Source organism: Narcine bancroftii, chromosome 3, assembly GCF_036971445.1.
Source record: "Narcine bancroftii isolate sNarBan1 chromosome 3, sNarBan1.hap1, whole genome shotgun sequence".
Lineage (NCBI taxonomy): Eukaryota > Metazoa > Chordata > Chondrichthyes > Torpediniformes > Narcinidae > Narcine > Narcine bancroftii.
In genome coordinates this window covers 342,195,708-342,214,033 of record NC_091471.1, presented here as the reverse complement: position 1 = coordinate 342,214,033, position 18,326 = coordinate 342,195,708, and the positions used below count along the sequence as shown (strand labels likewise).

At 41.9% G+C, this 18,326-nt stretch overlaps 1 protein-coding gene across 6 annotated transcripts in view; it reads right to left on the bottom strand.

Moving 5' to 3' along the window:
• Nucleotides 1-4,910: 4,910 nt before the first annotated feature.
• The window catches only part of dnah9 (dynein, axonemal, heavy chain 9), a 380,785-nt gene continuing 367,369 nt past the window's right edge, over nucleotides 4,911-18,326 (bottom strand). For 5 of the 6 annotated variants that reach the window (XR_011354703.1, XR_011354704.1, XR_011354705.1 and 2 more), the window contains 2 exons: nucleotides 5,698-5,996; nucleotides 4,911-4,992 (listed from right to left, as the gene is read on the bottom strand). Coding sequence is in view for 1 of the 6 variants with exons in the window: in XM_069929513.1 (XP_069785614.1) it covers nucleotides 5,769-5,996 (228 nt within the window). In the remaining 5 variants the exon portion in view is untranslated. Of the gene's footprint in view, nucleotides 4,993-5,683; nucleotides 5,997-18,326 lie in introns of those variants that run through there. The other variant, XM_069929513.1, reaches the window with a different exon arrangement.

Here is an 18,326-nt window from a genome sequence, read left to right as displayed (position 1 = left end):
ACAGAAACTCCATGGTGCACTATTCACATCTGTACTGGAAGTTCAGGAGCCTGATGAGTTGGTGGGAGCTGTTTCCCACCCTGGACATAAGGGCCCGAGGGCTATGGTACCAGATGGCAGAAGGGAGAACAGTTTACGTGCGGGATGTGTGGAGTCTTTTTACAATGCTTATTGCTTTTCACCTGTATCGAGTGCAGTAGATGTCCTTCATGCCAGGAAGAGGTCCCTCAATGGTCTTTTCTGTTGACTTCACTATCCTTGCAGGGTCTGAGGTGGCACAGCTTCCAAAGCAGGTGGAGATGCAGTTGCGCAGGATGCTCTCGATACACCCTCTGTAGAATGTAATGAGGATGGAGGGTGGGAGATGGGCTTTCCTCAGCCTTCGCAGGAAGTAGAGGGTTAGTCTGTTGTACCTATGCAGGCCTTTTGAAAGAGCTGTCCATTAAACTGCACTCATAGCCCTGCACTTTTATTTTTAAATTAATTTCCACGTATGTATCCACATCCTACTAGAACATGACTGGTTATAACCTATTCCAAGAAGTTGAGATCTCCTTGGAGTTGAACAGGAATGTCTGAAAGTGCTGGGGTGAAATGCAAAGATGTGCTGGAGAAAAACATGCAGGCAGTGCAGAATTTATCAGAAGTTAAAAGCAGCCTGAGCCCTTCATCAAGCGACGAAGAAACAGCACCTGAATAAAAAGTTGGGGAGTGGGGGGAGGAAGGGGCAAGGGAACGTGTACAATCTAACAGGCCAGAGGCCTGTTGGTGGATATGCATGGGAAGGGTTGGCTCTCTGAATGTGAAGGGGGTGAGGAGCTGGAGGAAAGGAGACAGAGGGATGGGGGGAAGAGAGAGAGAGAGAGACTTGAGGGAGGGCCTAACAGACACAAAGTCGATGTTACTGCCGTCGGGTTGAAGAATACCCAGACAGAATATTAGGTTTGTCCCTTAAATTTGCCTCAAATGAGACGCTCTCCTCGTCTGCGCCTGTCTCTCTGGTGTAGAGGAGGCCTCAATGTCAGCACCGAATGCTGGAGATGACCCGTGCAGATACCCAAGAGTTGCTTCACTTAGAAGGACTGTTTGAGGCCCTAATTAGAGGCCAGGAAGGAGGCGTGGATGAAAGTGTAGCACAATACCATGATTTTGTGCTCTCCTATGTCAACCTACTCCACAACAATCTAATTGTTCCCAACTTCACGCCCAAGACCCTATTTTTCTTGCATCCATGACCCTGTCATATGTAATTACACCACAGGGTCACCAGGGGTCCTCCTTCCAGGTTCATCTTGCAGAGAGTCAAGACCTCTTAGTGTCCATATTAGTTTATTAAATTCTACTCACACTGTTGGTGTGGTTATTGTCAGTACAGCTTTCCCCTTCTCTATGAAGTAAGTGGGTTGGGCAAGAGCCATCAGAAATGCTTTCTTTCTGTATTCAGCACCTTATAGCCTGAATACGCCTGGGATTGTCTCGATTTCAGAAGCTAAGCTGGCACAGGACTGGTCAGTACTTGGAGGGGAACACCAGGTGTTACAGGTTTCTGTGAGGGGCGCCGCACAAAGTGTCGCCTCTGTCTGCCTTACGGTAGACAGAAGTTAAAAATTTCATGTATGTTGTATCCTAAAAGTAGTATTATGTGACAATAATGGAACCTTTATTTTGATGGCACAAGTGCACAGTTGAGGTGTGACCAAGAAGTGCAGGATCCTGCTAATATCCCATTCGTTGCTGTTGGTGTCATTTCCACAAGCATTACAAAGAAGGCTGTCTTTTGGTGTGGAACTTCAAGCTGTCAAAAGCACTGCTATGCAACAGAAGCAGTAGGAGATAACCTGGCATATATGTGTACCGGTGCCCACGAATCTGTGAGTGTTGCAATTTACAGAACTGGTGAAATTCACTGATAACTGTAATCATTCTCAACCAGCTGCTGAGGGAAACAAGCCGGGCTGTTTCATCCCAAGCACATCTCGGCATTCGCTGTTAATGTTTCCTTTTGTATTGCAATCTGTTTTGCATCAAGTAACCACTGGACAACAACCAATTAAAAATGTCAATTGGTTAAGCAGGCCTCATTATTATTTGGTCGGAACAAATTGATGAATAGATCTACTTAGCTGTAAATTCATCATTTTTTTAAAATAATTACAGGAACCCGCTGTAAAACTAATTTCACGACCAACTGATGCTTTATATCTGTGTCTGACAGCAAAGGAGTCATGTTCCAATGTAGACAAATGAAAGAAAGCTCTTATTGAAAATAACATTTTAAGAGCAGCCATGTTGGCACTTTCACACTTGTAGATGTTTGCTCAGATAAAACTGTGTGTAGTTTGTTCCAGAAAGACCCCTTCCCTGAGATAACACTGGTCTCAACAGACCCACCAAATTAGTGGACAATTAGAGAATTATTGTAAATGTCAATGAAATTACCACAATCTTTTTCCTCTTCTTCTCCCATTCTTTTGACGCGCTCCCTCAATTTTACACTGAATACTTTGAAATGTGCTCACATTTATAATGGAAGCAGTGAGGCTCAATCGCCAGTACTGGGTGTTGCAGGAGATGCGTTGTTCTCAGGCTGGGGTTCAGTCTCCGTCATTTACCAATCGAAGAGCATTATTCTGTTGCAGCAGATTTAACCTGGCTGGAATGGCGCAAGAAAACTTGATGACCGAAAATACTGATGCATGGGTAAATATAAATGAGTTGAGATGGAGAAAGATTGATTGCTAGCAGATTGCACCAAACATCTCTCCTCATTGCCATTCTTGTGAAATGCACTGATTAAATGTAGGTGTGGGTTGTAAATCCTGCTCAAGGAAGATGTGCTCCCAGAATGTGAGTAGCATTTCTTAAAGTGTACTGTGGCTTTTTTATTGGTTTCATTTGTTCAGTACAACATGGTGAATATTTTAATCATTCATGCCTGAAATTATACTTTTTTTTAAGCAATCAGGATTTGGCTGCCATTGCATGTTCATTATTTTCTTCTTTCAAATGTTTTTCCCTGACTGAGAAAACTATAAACTCTCATCACATCAAAATGAGAGCAAACATCTGTGACGAGAGTACCTGCCAAATCGGGTAAAAGTCCCATCTCCTCTTTAGTCTGTGTTTCGAAAGTCCTGAGACTGTTTCAAATTCAAGGAATGGAGGACTCCGAGTTCTACCCTCAAATAGCTTGCTTCAATATTACTGGTGAAGAGAAAATAACAAATTTTGTAGAGCAGGGGGTGGGAATGGGTGCCCTTTTTACCACTCGGTTTATCGTTTCATGCTTAATGATGTGCTTCAACAGTTGCACCTGGCTTTTCAGAGGTTAGAAGAAAATGTAAAAAAAAATAGATTATAGAAATCAGTGTGGGGGGGGGGGGGGGGAAGTAAAATGTTGGAAACACTCAGCAGGTCATGAAGCATCTTTGGGTGGAGAAGTAGTTTACAATTCAGGTTAATTTCAGATCACTTATTCCTAGGAAAAAAATAACCATAGTATACACGTAGCATTCCTGCCGGTACTCTTGAACATATTGGGAGATGGACAGTGCAAGAAGCAGCCACTTGTTTTCGTTCTTCCAAAAAGTCCACTTTGTTGCATTTCACAGCTTCGGGAGGCAACGACACTGCATAATTTATATTGCATCACTTCCTCTAAACAACACACCACTTGGAAATGAACTGTGAGCAATGCAATCAAGCAGTCTGATCAAATGTTCTGCATGGTTTCTCTCTTAAAAATAATTTTGAAGAAATGGATGAATGTTTTAAGTTTGACCGTCAGACACGCTTACACAATTAAAGTGGAGGTAATGGAATGGTCTTGCGATGAGGAAGAGTCCTGATTGAGGATTGTAAAGGTCTGGTAAATATGTTAACTTTTGAAACTTAGAGGCAGCATACTGGCACATCTAGTAAGCTACTTCCTCACAGTTCCAGTGCTGTCTGTGTGGAATTCACATGTTCTCCCTGTGACTCCATGGATTTCCTACCATATCTCAAAGATGTGTAGTTGATAGGTTAATTGGCCAGGGTAATCTTCCCTTTGTGGTTAAGGGAATTGGCTGTTGGAGGTTTGGGCAATATGGAGAAAAATAAATGGGTTTAGCTCGACGGTCATCGCAGACTCAGTGGACCATCGAGCACCTAGTGCAGGATGTAGAATGACCATAGTCCTTTTCATCAAGTAGAAATATCAAATTGTCGAGTAAGGTGAGTGGAGGAAAGTTTAAAGATTTGCGAGAAATTAAAAAAAAACATGCCCAGTGCACTTGCCAGGGACCTGGTAAAAGCAGGTAAGTTTGCTATGTTTAAACAACATTTAGAGAGACCATTGAACAGGCAGTGAACACAGGGATTCAGACCATGTGCAGGTCGGTGAGATTAGTTTAGACTGGCATAGACATGGTGGGCTACAGTGCCTGTCCTGTTCCATGCATTCTCTTGTATAGTTGTACAGTATTATTTGATCAAATCTTTGTATTGAAAACTGGATTCTGTCTGCCATTCTCAACAAACAGCAGAAAGGACATCATATTCCTCAATCTCACCTACCTCATTTGTAGACTTTTTCTACTCATTTCAGACATGCAGTAACACCCAGGGTTGAGAGTGATATACAACAGCTGAGATCATGTCCACCTTCAGAAAAACATGCAAGAGCCCATGACATTAATCAAAGAGCCGTGAGGTTCTCCTGGCCCCTAGTTAACTGTCCACCAACATTAACTTGCTATAACATTATTGTATCTTACACACCTGTGTGGGCACAAGAAGTTACAATTTTGGTGCATTTGTACCTTGTCCTTGTGTGTATGGCAATAAACTCAAATTCTTATCCAATTTAACTTTCACAATATGTAATTTGGCTGCTGTACATGAGTGAAATATTTTGGCATGACTTTAATGGACAGATATTTGTAAACCAGAGTCCTCAGTTGGTAAGTGAATAGGCAGATACAAGGAGGTTCATTTAGCTTCTGAGTAAACCTAATGAAAGAAATCAGCAGTTTATTCCAAATATAAACCTTATAAACCCTTGTTCAGCCCTTAGCATTTATGGCAAAGCTTTTATTTTAGCCATATATTCTGTGTGTTATTAAACTTTCTTAATTTGTGTAATTGTGAAGGTGAAATAGTTAACTGTTCCATCACCAAGGTTTATACCATTGAAGAAACATCATCTTCACACTTTACATAAGCTGGTGTCAACATACTGTTGTATTTTACTCATTAATTTCACAGTGTAAAATCAGCTGGGAGCATGATTCAAATATGCATCTTGCAAAAGTACCACATTAAAACGAGAATTGGAAATGGTTCCTTCAAGTATTTCTGCTGACATGTTACCAAATATACTTCTGTAGCATCAAGTTATTAATTATAGCACGGTAACAGGCCATTTCGGCCCACGAGTCCGTGCCGCTTAATTTACTACCCATTAACCTATATCCGGGGTATGTTTTGAAAGGGAAGAGAAAGCGCACGCAGACGTCGGGAGAACGAACAAACTCCTTACAGACAGTGTGGGATTCGAACCCTGATCTGGTCCCAGTCGCTGTAAAGGCATTGTGCTAATCGATACGCCAAGCTGAGAAATGACAAATAAGGTGCAACATTTTGCACCCCCTTAACAAAGCAACATTATTATTTTTAGTGGATTTTGTGCTGAAAGAAATCTGTTAATCTTCCTACCAAAAGAATATTGGATTGTATAAGTAGTTCTTTTCCAGTTGTTGTATCGATAACTATGCAAGCTCTTCTGCTTAAATTTGTAGTAAGAGTGAAACTCCAGCCAGCACCCATTTGGAAGGCTTTTCCTTGGTTTTTAAATTAAAGGTCCAGACGAAGGTTGGGCCTCGGAGTCGTGTTTTGTAAACTGGACATGGATACATGTTCCGAGTATCCTGCTTGTCCACTGGAATAGCTTTGATGAAAATAACTGGCATTGTTGGGGTCAGTTCCTTCAAACGAGCATCAGTAATGATTCCAGTCTGTGGCAGACAAAAAAAAAGTTAATGTGATAGATTTTTAAAAAAATATGCAGCTCAAATACATCACGTTGAATCTGGTACAAGGTAAATTGGATTTTCTGAGCACATTTTCTTGTTCAGCAATCTCAGTCCTTTCAAGAAAGAAATCATTCCCTTGGGTATTTTCTTTTTAAAAAAAAAATATTCTATACTTCCAATATACTAAACTAGCTTTGAGGCATTCTGAGGTCATAAAATGCACTCTTCAAATGTAATTTATTTTTTGTGTGATAATCTTTTTAAAGAACATGTGATCTTCCACTCCTGCAGACAGGATTCGGACCAAACATGGTTCCATCAAAACTATCCTCCTTCTAATAAATGAATTGCGCAGTGCTGAGCTACTGATACAGTGCCACCTAACAGGCTTATTATCAAGACACAAGGCATTGATAACATGGATGTGTTTGGCTAATTAACGGGTGTTGGAGGTTCATGGTTAATGGCTGCTTTTCAAATTGTAGGAAGGTGAATAGTGGGATTTTCCCAAGGATTAGTGTTTGATTAAAGTGATGTGCCTGGACAGAGTGGATGGTGAAACCTAGAGGATGCACGTATTTTTCTTTTTCAATATTTTTATTGGTTTTATCAATGTTCCATAGGTACATAACAATAAATTAAATTATTAACAAATCTCGTATATCAACTCAAATAGTACTGAGAGCTATGTTACATTAAAAAGAAAGAAAAACACTATACTAATAATCTAATTCATCCCTTCCCTTCGGAGGCTACTGACTAAACACAGAGTCCACTGCTACTAATAATAAAAAAGAAGGTAAACATTGGATTCAAAAACCAAAAATTAGTTAATCTTACAAATTTTGAAAATAATTAAGAAAAAAAAAAACCCCATAAAGAAACCAAGTTAAGACTCATTTCAGTAGTGGTTCATCTAATACTTTTTTCCAAAGTCAGGCAGACGTCCCATCATGTCGGGCAACCCCTGAGTATGAGTGGGAGGGACAGCATCTTTCCGTCTCATTAATATGGCCCTTCTAGCGATAAGGGAGGCAAGGGGATTGTGAAGCAGTCAGAATTAAACCTGTTGGCTCACTTATTCCAAAGAGAGCAATGAAAGGATTGGAATCAAATTAATATTAAGAACTAAAGACAAGGTATGAAGTACCCCTTCCCAAAAATTGGAAAGAGAAGGACATCACAGATCATATGATACCTTCTTCAGTTATACATTGATCACATTTAGAAGAGACTAGGATAGAATTTAACCAAATTGAACTTTGGAATAGTGGGCCGGGTGTACTCCCTTAAATTGTAATAATGAGTGTCCAGCACAAAGTAAGGATGAATGGACTCGTTTCAGAATAGAATTCCATGGATTTTCAGAAAATGGCTGCTGAAAATCTTGTTCCCATATTTTTTTTTAAATTCTATCCAGGGAACTATCCCTAGAATTTAAAAGTAATTTATAAAGGATCCCTATCATATTAGGGTCCAGGTCTTCGGGGAGCTTCAAAACTAAAGAATTTAACCTGAACTAAGAATCCAACCTGTAAGTAGTGAAAAAAAAAGTCTAGGTAGATAATTGATCAAAAGAAGCAAGATTTTGGTCAGTAAGAATATCGAAAAAAGATTGGATACCTAAATTTAACCATTGATGATGACTGCTATCGTGAACTGACGGTTTTGAAAAAAGGAATTACCCAAAATGGGACTAATCTATGGTACCCAAAATATTTCCTAAATTGAAACCAGATTCTCAATGCACGTCTCACAGCAAAGTTATTAGTCAATTTGGATGCCAAAAAAAGGTGCTCCAAGTATCAAAAGAAGGGGACACTGGTATTAAAGAAAGGGGAAGCCAATTCAATAGTGACATGAAGAAAGTGTTTTTTTTTAACAAAGCATGTGTCTGGAATCTGGAATGAACAGCCTGGAGTTGCTTAGAATTCCATTGCGGCCTTCAAGAGGGAATTTGGTAAATTACGGTGAGGGAAAAGTTGAAAAAGCTACAGAGATGTTGATCAGGGGTTGGGATTAGAGAGCTGCTCTGAGCAAACTGACATGGACACAATGGGATGAATGACCTCTTTTGTGCTGTAGCCATTATGAATCAAGTTGATTTAAAAAAAAAATTGTTATCTGAACTGTTGGAATGCTTTCAAATACAAACTATTTCATACATAAATATTCAAACCAAATGAAGAGTTCTCGTAGTACCTCCATGATTTGTGCTCTGTCTGCAATGGTGATCCTGAGCTATAGGCTGCAAGCTATTTCCTCATACCCACCCGTTCATCCTTGGCTTTCTCTACTCAGGCCCAATGGTATGAACACTGAACTTTCTATTTTTTGGAACCCTTTGCTTCCTGTGTTCCCTTTCCACTAAACCCCTCCTTGTCTGTTTTCATCTCCTACTACCCACTCCCCTCTCTGGTACTATCAGTCCTACTCAAGCACTGATAGCCTTTGTGTTCCCACTCATCACCCTTCAGCAACTGTCAATACCTTCACCCTCCTTTGGCCCCTCTTATCTTTTCCTTTGTTGACTCTCTGCTACCAATCCTCACCCACCCCTCCCCCCCCCCCCCACCCTCAGTCACCAATCACCTTCCACCCCTGACTCACTCCTTTTACGTTTTGTCTTTGTATATTCTAGATTTGCAGAGCTAACCAGAAAACATGGTTGAACCCAGCAGTCCTTGCACTTTTTAGAGCCTGTGATGCTGCCTTCAGTACAGGAGACAAGATGGCACTAAGATTAGCCAGGGATGAACTTTCCCATGAAATTCGGAAGGAAAGTGTAGCTGTGTGACACTGGAGACATGGGGCACATATGGCAAGGGATCAATACATATCAGATCACAAGACAACCTTGCGAGTCAACAACGCCTGCCTTCTGGACAGACCTAACATCTTCTACACACAGTTTGATGAGAAGAAAGAATTCTGATGCAAAAGAAAGCTCCATCTCTCCCTGAAGAACAGGCTCTTTGCATAGCCATGGTCAAGGTAAGGAGAATTCTATCCAGGGTGAACTCAAACAAGCGAGTAGGACTAGATAACGTACCTGGTCAGGTACTGAAGGACGGGGCAGACCAACTGACGGAGGTCCTTATGGAGATCTTGAACATACCATTGCAGTAGTCCATTGTCCCCACAGGTTTTAAGGTAACTACAATCATCCTGGTACCAAAAAGTCTAATAGTGACAGGCCCCAATGACTACCACCCAGTGACAATGATCTCCACCATTATCAAATGATTTGAGCATCTGGTGATGGAACGTATAAAAGCACACCTCCCAGAGACACTGGCCCATTTCAATTTGCCTAGAGGTAGAACTTTTCCACTGACTATGTAAATAGCCTTGTTCCTCCTCTCTGTCCTAACCATCTGAAGAGCAAAGCCTCATATGCTAGGCTGCTGTTCATTGACTTCAACTTGGTGTTTAATAAAATTATCCTCCAGAAGCTGGTGGAGAAGCTGTTCTCGCTGGAATTTGACACCTTTCTCTGTAACTGGATTCTGGACTTTGTAAAGAAAGACCACAATTTGTCCAGGTTGACAACTAAACACAGAGCACTGGTATACCTCAGGGATGTGTGATCAGCCCAACTCATGTTGATGACATATAACTGCTATGTGTGATGTCTCAAGCCCAGCTACAACAGTGTCATCAAGGGGAGAAGGATCAACTCATCAGGGAATGGTGGACTCGATGGCCTATATCTGCTTCTACATCTTGTGGTTTTAAGAGGTGGAAAATCACGCAAAATGGTGTGAGAATAGCAACCTGAGTCTCAAAGTGGAGAAGACAAAGGGATGATTGGGGACTTCACCTCTCACTAGAAAATAATAGCTCATTAGTGGAGAGGGAGAGAGCACCAAGTTCCTTGAAGTCCACTGAAGAATGACCTATCCTGGACACATAAGCTCTCCTCACTTGTCAGGTAGGCACAGTAACCGGCCACCATTCTGTCAACTTTCTACAGGATCTCAGCAAGAGCGTCCCAGCTGGCTGACCACAGTGTGGTACGATTGCTGTAGGTCAATCCATAGTATCATAAAAGCAACAGAGAGGATCAGTGAGTTCTCCCTCCTCCGGGAATGTTGTTCAAGAGAGCGCAAAATCTGTAACCCTTCTCACCCCGCATGCAGCATCTTCCAGCTACTCCCATTGGAAAAGAAAGACAGAAGTATTACAGCCAGGCTGAGGGACAGCTTCTTCCCATGGGCAATGAGACTGCTGAACTGTTAAAAACAATTCCCCGTGATTCTATTATTTATTAACATTTATTTTTAATATATGTATACATCATTCATTCAGGTGCCTTCCCATTTGGTGTGGGCGATCATGTCTATCTCTCTGTCACAATCGCTGACCCTCCAAATTGTAGTTGTTGCCTCCACTATTCTCCTTTTCTTTGAGCTGAGACCATAGTAGATGGTGAGTTCATGATTATACAAGGGATATATATACACAAGATGTGTATAAAGGTTCTGTATATATGTATATACAGAATGATATCAGATCGGATGATAAATAAATTTGAACGATGACCAATCTTACCCAAAATCTTTCCCCCCAAAGATGCTGACTGATGGGCTGAATTCGTGCGGCAACTTGTTTCTTGCTCAAATGTTGCAACTATGCTTCACAGGTTAATTGTTGCTTTAAAACCAATATATAAATTTAGTGCCTGCTTTAATTCCTTTTGTCTTCTCGGTTAAAACTTTCTAAAATAATGGTTAGGTGCCAGCTGGAGTGTTGAAAACAATACTTTTTGGAAAGTCTTGTTAATGGTTTGAAGTCCATATTAAATTACCTTTTGGGTTTCTGTATAGCCAAGATTGTTCACACTAGCACATAATCTACAACTCTTGCTTTGACACTGAATCATCAGAAAGTTGATATTTTACGTGTAGCTATATTATTATAAAAAAGGAAATGCCAGCTTAGTTCCACCAGCTTGGAGTTAAGTTGCAAACCCCAGCTAAAATGTCTTTAGAAACACTACATTCAGCAAGAAATCACTGTTCAGTGAACCCTACTAAAGATGTACACGTGTGAACAGCAGCTAAGAGTAGAAAAAGTTCAGCTGTATCAGTCCCTCCCCACAAATAGCTGTCAGGAAGATTGAACGTGGAGAGGAAAGATGGCTGGATTTTAAAAAAAAAGAGGGTGGCGTAAGCAATTGTTGGACAAAGATTAAAGTGCCAGGTGGGGGATAAAGGTTGGAGACAGAGGAAGGTGAGTCATTGTTGAGAGACAAAGACCGTAAAAAGGAGCAGATGCAGCTATAAAGGGATCAGTGTGGCTGATACTTCACAGGATGATGAGCGCATCAAAATCCAAACAATTTATATATCTTAAAGTGGAGAATGAAAATTGGCAAAGGTATGCAAACCAGTCAGAACCCATTTTATCAGTTCTTGCCCTTGCCAGCCATCAGGGCAGATTGACAAAATGTGGCTATTTGGAAAATTATGGGTATTTTATCCAATGTTCTTTCTCTTTCATTCTCACACAAGCACAGTTATAGTAACGAAATAACTGTTCCCCCTGTTTACCCATTGTTGCCACCTTAAAAATATGTTCACATACTAATAATTGACTTTTCCAGACCAGAATGAAATTACACTTGCCAAAAGATTGTGAAAGTTTTTGAGTTGATGGGCCTATAGAATCAACTGGTCAATGGTCCTACTTTTTAAGAAATAAAAGTACATACATCTCCTCCGAGCTAAAGGAATACCACTGGACTTTCTCCGTTCTAGACTTTTACTGTCAAAAAATGAGACACTGACATCAATACTTCAGGTAAGTGCGCAGAGGATTTTTTCTTGAGGTGAACAAATCTCATGGTGTTTTTGCAGCAGATCCCAACGACATGATCTAGACTAGAATTAATTAATAAAAATTTACACAAGACACATTACTGGTTTTACCCTGTGTCTTCTTTGGCTTGGCTTCGCGGACGAAGATTTATGGAGGGGGTAAAAAGTCCACGTCAGCTGCAGGCTCGTTTGTGGCTGACCAGTCCGATGCGGGACAGGCAGACACGATTGCAGCGGTTGCAAGGGAAAATTGGTTGGTTGGGGTTGGGTGTTGGGTTTTTCCTCCTTTGCCTTTTGTCAGTGAGGTGGGCTCTGCGGTCTTCTTCAAAGGAGGCTGCTGCCCGCCAAACTGTGTGGCGCCAAGATGCACGGTTTGAGGCGTTATCAGCCCACTGGCGGTGGTCAATGTGGCAGGCACCAAGAGATTTCTTTAGGCAGTCCTTGTACCTTTTCTTTGGTGCACCTCTGTCACGGTGGCCAGTGGAGAGCTCGCCATATAATACGATCTTGGGAAGGCGATGGTCCTCCATTCTGGAGACATGACCCATCCAGCGCAGCTGGATCTTCAGCAGCGTGGACTTGATGCTGTCGACCTCTGCCAGCGCGTCAAAAGGACCAAAGGCTTGTTGATCCAAACCAAGGCTTTTATTAACTAAAAGACTGGATCACATCACATGTAGGTCGACCAATCCAGAATGACCTGGTCTGGCTAGGAGCAATCCTTTAAGACCTACCAGTAGGTGTGGTTAAGCTCTCAGCCAATCACAGTCATCCTACACTACAATCTGTACATATACACATTGGTGATAGAATCTGTACTATCGAACCCTGGTCATTCCCCTCCCATCATCTGAGAACAATACAGGTCAACTGAAGTCTCCTATTTCCCGCCAAAAATATAATTTTCCATTATGATACAGTTTTAGGAAATTAGTTTGCTGTGAATATCACTCACAGTAAGATCACTGCGTTGCTCGTACAAGTATGTGGAAAAACAACTGTTCAAGTGCTAAGCTGGACAGGTACATATTTTTTGATTCAGATTCTCGGAACTTTAACCTGGAGAACTGGACAAGTAATACAAAATATCTCAACTTGGCCAGCATTTACAAAACTCAAAAGCAACTACAGAGTCAATGTTTCATCTAAACCAAGGTTTCTTAACCTTTTTATTCCACTCACTCACATTCCACTTTACGTATTCCCTATACCAGAGGTGCTCTGTGATTAGTAAGAGAGTGCTAAAGGTGATATGTGAGTGGAAAGAAAAAGGTTTGAAAACCATTGTTTTAATCCTATCTAATTGACTCGTTATGTGCACAGTTTCATGATTCCGAAGAAAATGGGCCAATGACAATTTTTCTCAAGCAAAATAGTTCAGTAGTAATTGGGTCTAGAGCAGTGGTTCTCAACCTTCCCTTCCCACACACATACCACCTTAAGCAATCCCTTACTAATCACAGAGCACCGATGGCATGGGGATTACTTTAAGCGAACCACTGATCTAAACTGTTAGTTTGGACATCCATGATCTGCTGAATTTTGGTTATGCATTTGGATAATGCTGAATGAAATGTTAAGTGCACAAAAAGCTATACCATTTTCAAGGTCAAAACTGAATCAAAGCAACCATTACCTTGACAACTACCTTTTAAGTTTGTAATTCATTAGTCCCTCTGAATACAACTCCACCAAAATTAAAAATCTGCAGGAAAAGGATAGCAATTTAAATAGGGGTCAAAGTCTCTGGCCTAATTCTGCTCCTAAGATTCTTTTTCAGACATACAGCACAGTAAAAGGTCATTTTGGCCCACGAGCCAGTGCCACCCAATTTACACTCCATTAACCTACACTCCTGATGTGTTTTGAATGGTGGGAGGAAACCAGAATCCCTGGAGAAAATCCAAGCAGACGGGGAGAACGCACAAACTCCTTACAGACGGCACGGGATTCAAAACCCGAGCCAGTTCTGATCGCAGGTGTTGCACTAACTGCTACACCAACAGTTCTGGTCTAAATTATTGCTTGTAAATCCCGATTGGTTACCAATATCTCATAGGGCATTTTCTACAATGTGTTGTATCTGCATAATTGTCACTGCAGTCTCACTTGTAGTTCATCAATTCTCTCTGTTAAACAGTACAAGCTTTGTTTAATAGACATTAACACGCTTTCAGATCCTTAGTGCAGAAATGGCAGTGTAATTCAACAATACTGAAAGCACACTTTTATTTCTGCACATTATCTGAATTATCCACATAATTGTAATGTTAATGCTGAAAACACCACTGCAGACTTTGAAACTAGAATAACATGACAACAAACTGCAGAAGCCAAGTGATACCAATTCAGAGGATGAATAAAATCGGTCTGTGCTGTGAAAATAAAGTGCATTCATTTTGGACTAAATTCCATGATCGAGACCTCAAAAATCTAGCACTTTATACAATCTGAAGGTTTTTTTTGTTTTGGACTATTACCCAGTAGCACTCACATCGAATGTGATGAAATGCTTTGAGAGGTTGGTCATGGTCCTACCCAAGTAAAGATCTGGACCCACTGCAATGCACTTACCCGTCAAACTCGGTCCACAGACGACTCAATATCACTGGCTCTTCGCTCAGCAAAAAAATACATCAGGCAACTCTTCATTGACCACAGCTCAACTTTCAACACCAAACTTAGGCCTCTGAACCTCCTCCTGCAGCTGGATCCTTGACTTCTTCACCAGAAGATCACAGTTAGTATGAATCAGAAACATCTCCTCCTCACTGACGATCAGCACAGGTGCAAAACGAGGATGCGTGCTTAGTCCACTGCTCTACATGATATACACACCATGACTGCATGGCTAGAATAATTCAAATAACGTCTGCAAATTTGGCAATGACACCAAGGTCAATGGCAGAATCACAGATGGCAATGAGGAAGAGAACAGGAGTGAGATATATCAGCTGGTTGAGTGGTCCCACAATAACAATCTAAGTTAGCAAAACTGAGGAACAGATTGTGGACATCAGGAGAACATGAACCAATCCCCATAGAGGGGTCAGCAGGGGTAAGGGATAAGAATAATTTCCTGGGTCCTCCATTTTGATGCAATCACAAAGAAGGCTCACCAGCTGGTATACTTCATGAAGAGTTTGAGGAGATTTGGAATGTCACCAAAGACTCTTACCAGTGTACCCTGAAGAGGATTCTGACTGATTCCATCACTGGTATGAAGGTGCCAATACACAGAACAAGAAAAAACTACAGAGCATTGTGAATTTGCAGTCTCCACACCATTGAGCCAGTATTTAAGAAAGCAGCTTCTATCCTCAAGGCCCCTCACCACCAAGGCCCTCTTCAAGCAACTACCATTGGGAAGGAGATACAGGAGGTTGAAGATGAACACCTTGAGGCATAAGGTCAACTACTTCCCCTCTGCCATCAGATTTATGAATGAACAATGAACCACTACCTCATATTCTCTTTTTAATGTAATTTTATAGCAATATTTGCACTGTCATTTATCAACAGATAAATACAAACCTGAGGCCATTAAAGATAGCTCATTACTCAAGTTTTCCCTCCTTATGATGTAGGCATATTATTCAGGTGCCTTCCCGTTCATGTCTCTCCATCCATCATTATCTCTGACCCTCTGAATTGTAGTTGTTGCCTCCCCTCTTCTCCTTCAGTGAAGGCTTCAACATTGAGCTGAGACTAATACTTGATGCTGCGTTCGTGATTTATACATGGGGAAAAAAATAATTACCTTCTTCAATTGTAGTATCCTCGCTGGATGGGTAAATCTGCCCAGTGTCTTCAGTTTTACAACTATAAAATCGGCTTGTAAAAAGAAATCTGCAAACCATGGCTTCACGTGACCCCGATTGGGAGGTTAAACAGGTACTACATCTTATCCATGGATGATCCGTAGTCTATCGGGTGGGAGGAGCACCTTACACTTCCTTTTGCTGAGCAATTGGGCACCACTGATACTGACACTGTAGTGTCAGATGTAGGCACTGGGAAGTAAATGAAGACCAAGGATGATTGAAAGTATTTTTCATTCAAATGTGTACTCTTTGGCTCAATGAAACTGTCTGAAGATGATCCACTGAAGCCCCTTTCACACTTGCAAGTGATCCCAGAAATGAAATGCCAATCGGCCTTTAAAGTGGCAAGTGTGAAAGCAAAAGCAGCTCAACATCGGTGTCAGATGACATCATCTGACACGGAGGATTGACGGCTTCGACCCCTAGTACAAAAATCCCAGGCATCTGCAGACTCTGGCGTTGCAATTAGGCAAATGCAAAAGGGGTAATTGCATCATGGGATTGAAATGATGCAAGTTTTTCGTGAGTGCAGGAAGAAAAGATTAAAATAAAGGTATAAACTATGCCACGAGAGAGCGGACAATTTTTGAACAGCTATAGCGAACTATTTATAAAGACAGAGGGAAAAAAGCAATGGTGGATCTGACTTCACAGAATGCCATGTGGCAGAGACACCCCTCTATGAATGCTCCATGTATGCAGCCGGGCATACAACCCTTTCTCTGCCGCATGGCATTCTGGGAGGGCAGGTCCGCCATCGCTTTTCCCCCCACAGTATTTATAAATTGTACGCTATAGCGCTACCAACTTTCCCACCCTGTTTAAAAATTGTCTGCTGTTACTATTTATTGCTCGCACTTTCCCAAGTTCCCTTATAAAGGTTAACAGAGGTCAGCACAACAACGAGGAGCTGAAGGGCTCATACACTGCTGTATATAAAGCTTAATTATGCATGATTAATTTTGTTCAAATACAAGTTCATAATACATTGGTCAGGATTTAGCGCAGGTGTATCATAATGTCACCAGTAGAAGGCAGAACAGTCCTAACCCTGGCGATGGCTCCTTGCAAGTGTGAAAAGCCAAACCCCCATTCCTAACCCAGGACACTGAACAGCCAATTTAGAGGGATGCAAGTGTGAAAGGGGCTTGAGTTAATTTGGATGCCTTGAAACCGATATTCAATTTTGCCACTTACAAGGGGACAACTTGTGTGATATTGTGAAGATTTTGAGGGTCAGCTTTCCCGTAGGTGGGAAAAAATTTTTCCTGAGATTGCCAATTGAATGTACAGAGATGTTGGAAGCAATTCAAATTAACGTTTCAAGTTAGACACACATTATGGAAGTGCAGTGGCAGATCACAAGGATATACAGTACATGACATCAACTAACAAGAAAGGTGATGCTGAGCTTTTGCAGGGTCACACCAAGGTGCATGTAGTGAACTGGGATTCACTAGAAGTGTCGTGTACTGATGACTGGTCCTGCCTCCTTCTCTGGGAGCTCGTATATAACCCTGGTTTCCTGCCTAAACCCTGAACCCCTCTGAAGCCTGTTCATGAAGCCTACCTGTGTTGTAAGCTAATAAAAGCGTTAGTTTCCCCCTCTAGTTGAATGTGAACATTTATCTACAATACAATTTTATTAGCTTACAAACAAGGATGGAGGCACTGCTCAAGCCCAGTAGGCCGTCGATAGACCCCCAGTCCCCCGACGTGGCTGAGGAGTTCGCATATTGGCGAGACTTCTTCCACGCCTACCTGATGGCCCTAAGCCATCTGCGCCGGACTCGCCCGAGATTGCCTGCTGTGCAACCCACCGCTTACGGAAACAGCGTGAAAAGGCTCAGCAGCCATCTTGCAGCAGCCTTATTTTAAATTCAGTGCCAACCTCATCGTCAGAGGAGGAAGGAGGGCGGCCATCTTGCTGCACCACGAGGTCAGGATCATCATACCTGCACAGGTCAACTCAGGATAGAGGGGGCTACTTGAGGGAAGAACACGGCGTCTCCAGTGACTGGCTTCGCTGGTCCTCGACCAGAATAGACCTCACGAGCTCAGCAGGTTGATGGTGATTGTGAAGGTAAATGGATATTCAACTAAGTGCCTGATTGATACAGACTCCATGGAAAGTTTCATAGACTCGCAGACTGTGCAAAAATACAACTTAAAAATGTACCCCTATAATTACTGAATATTGCTTGCATTCCCAGTCCTATTCGGCGCGGGTACAGAAACATTGTATAGTTCATCTGTTGTTTGAAGGGGAGGGAATTTTGTAAATTTTGCATGTACATTTTAGATGAATTGTGGACTTCCTGTGTCACCTTAAAAGCGTGATCTTGGAAGTTTTCTGGTCCCCTTCCCCCAGTAACTGTTCGGAATGGAGGACCCTCAAAACCAAAACCAGCCTCTCCACGCTGAACATCGACCCCCTTGTCTCAGTTCCCAAACTTGTCTGCCGACTATAAGCCCATTGCCACCATGAGCAGGAGGCACAGCACAGCAGACAGGGAGATGGAGACCCAGCGCCTTCTGGAGGAGGGGATCATTGAACCCAGCATCAGCCCGTGGAGAGGTAAGTGGTGGTAGTAAAGGGGGAAAACAAGTCCAGGTTAGTGATTGACTATAGCAAAACAATTAACAGATACACACTCCTGGACGCA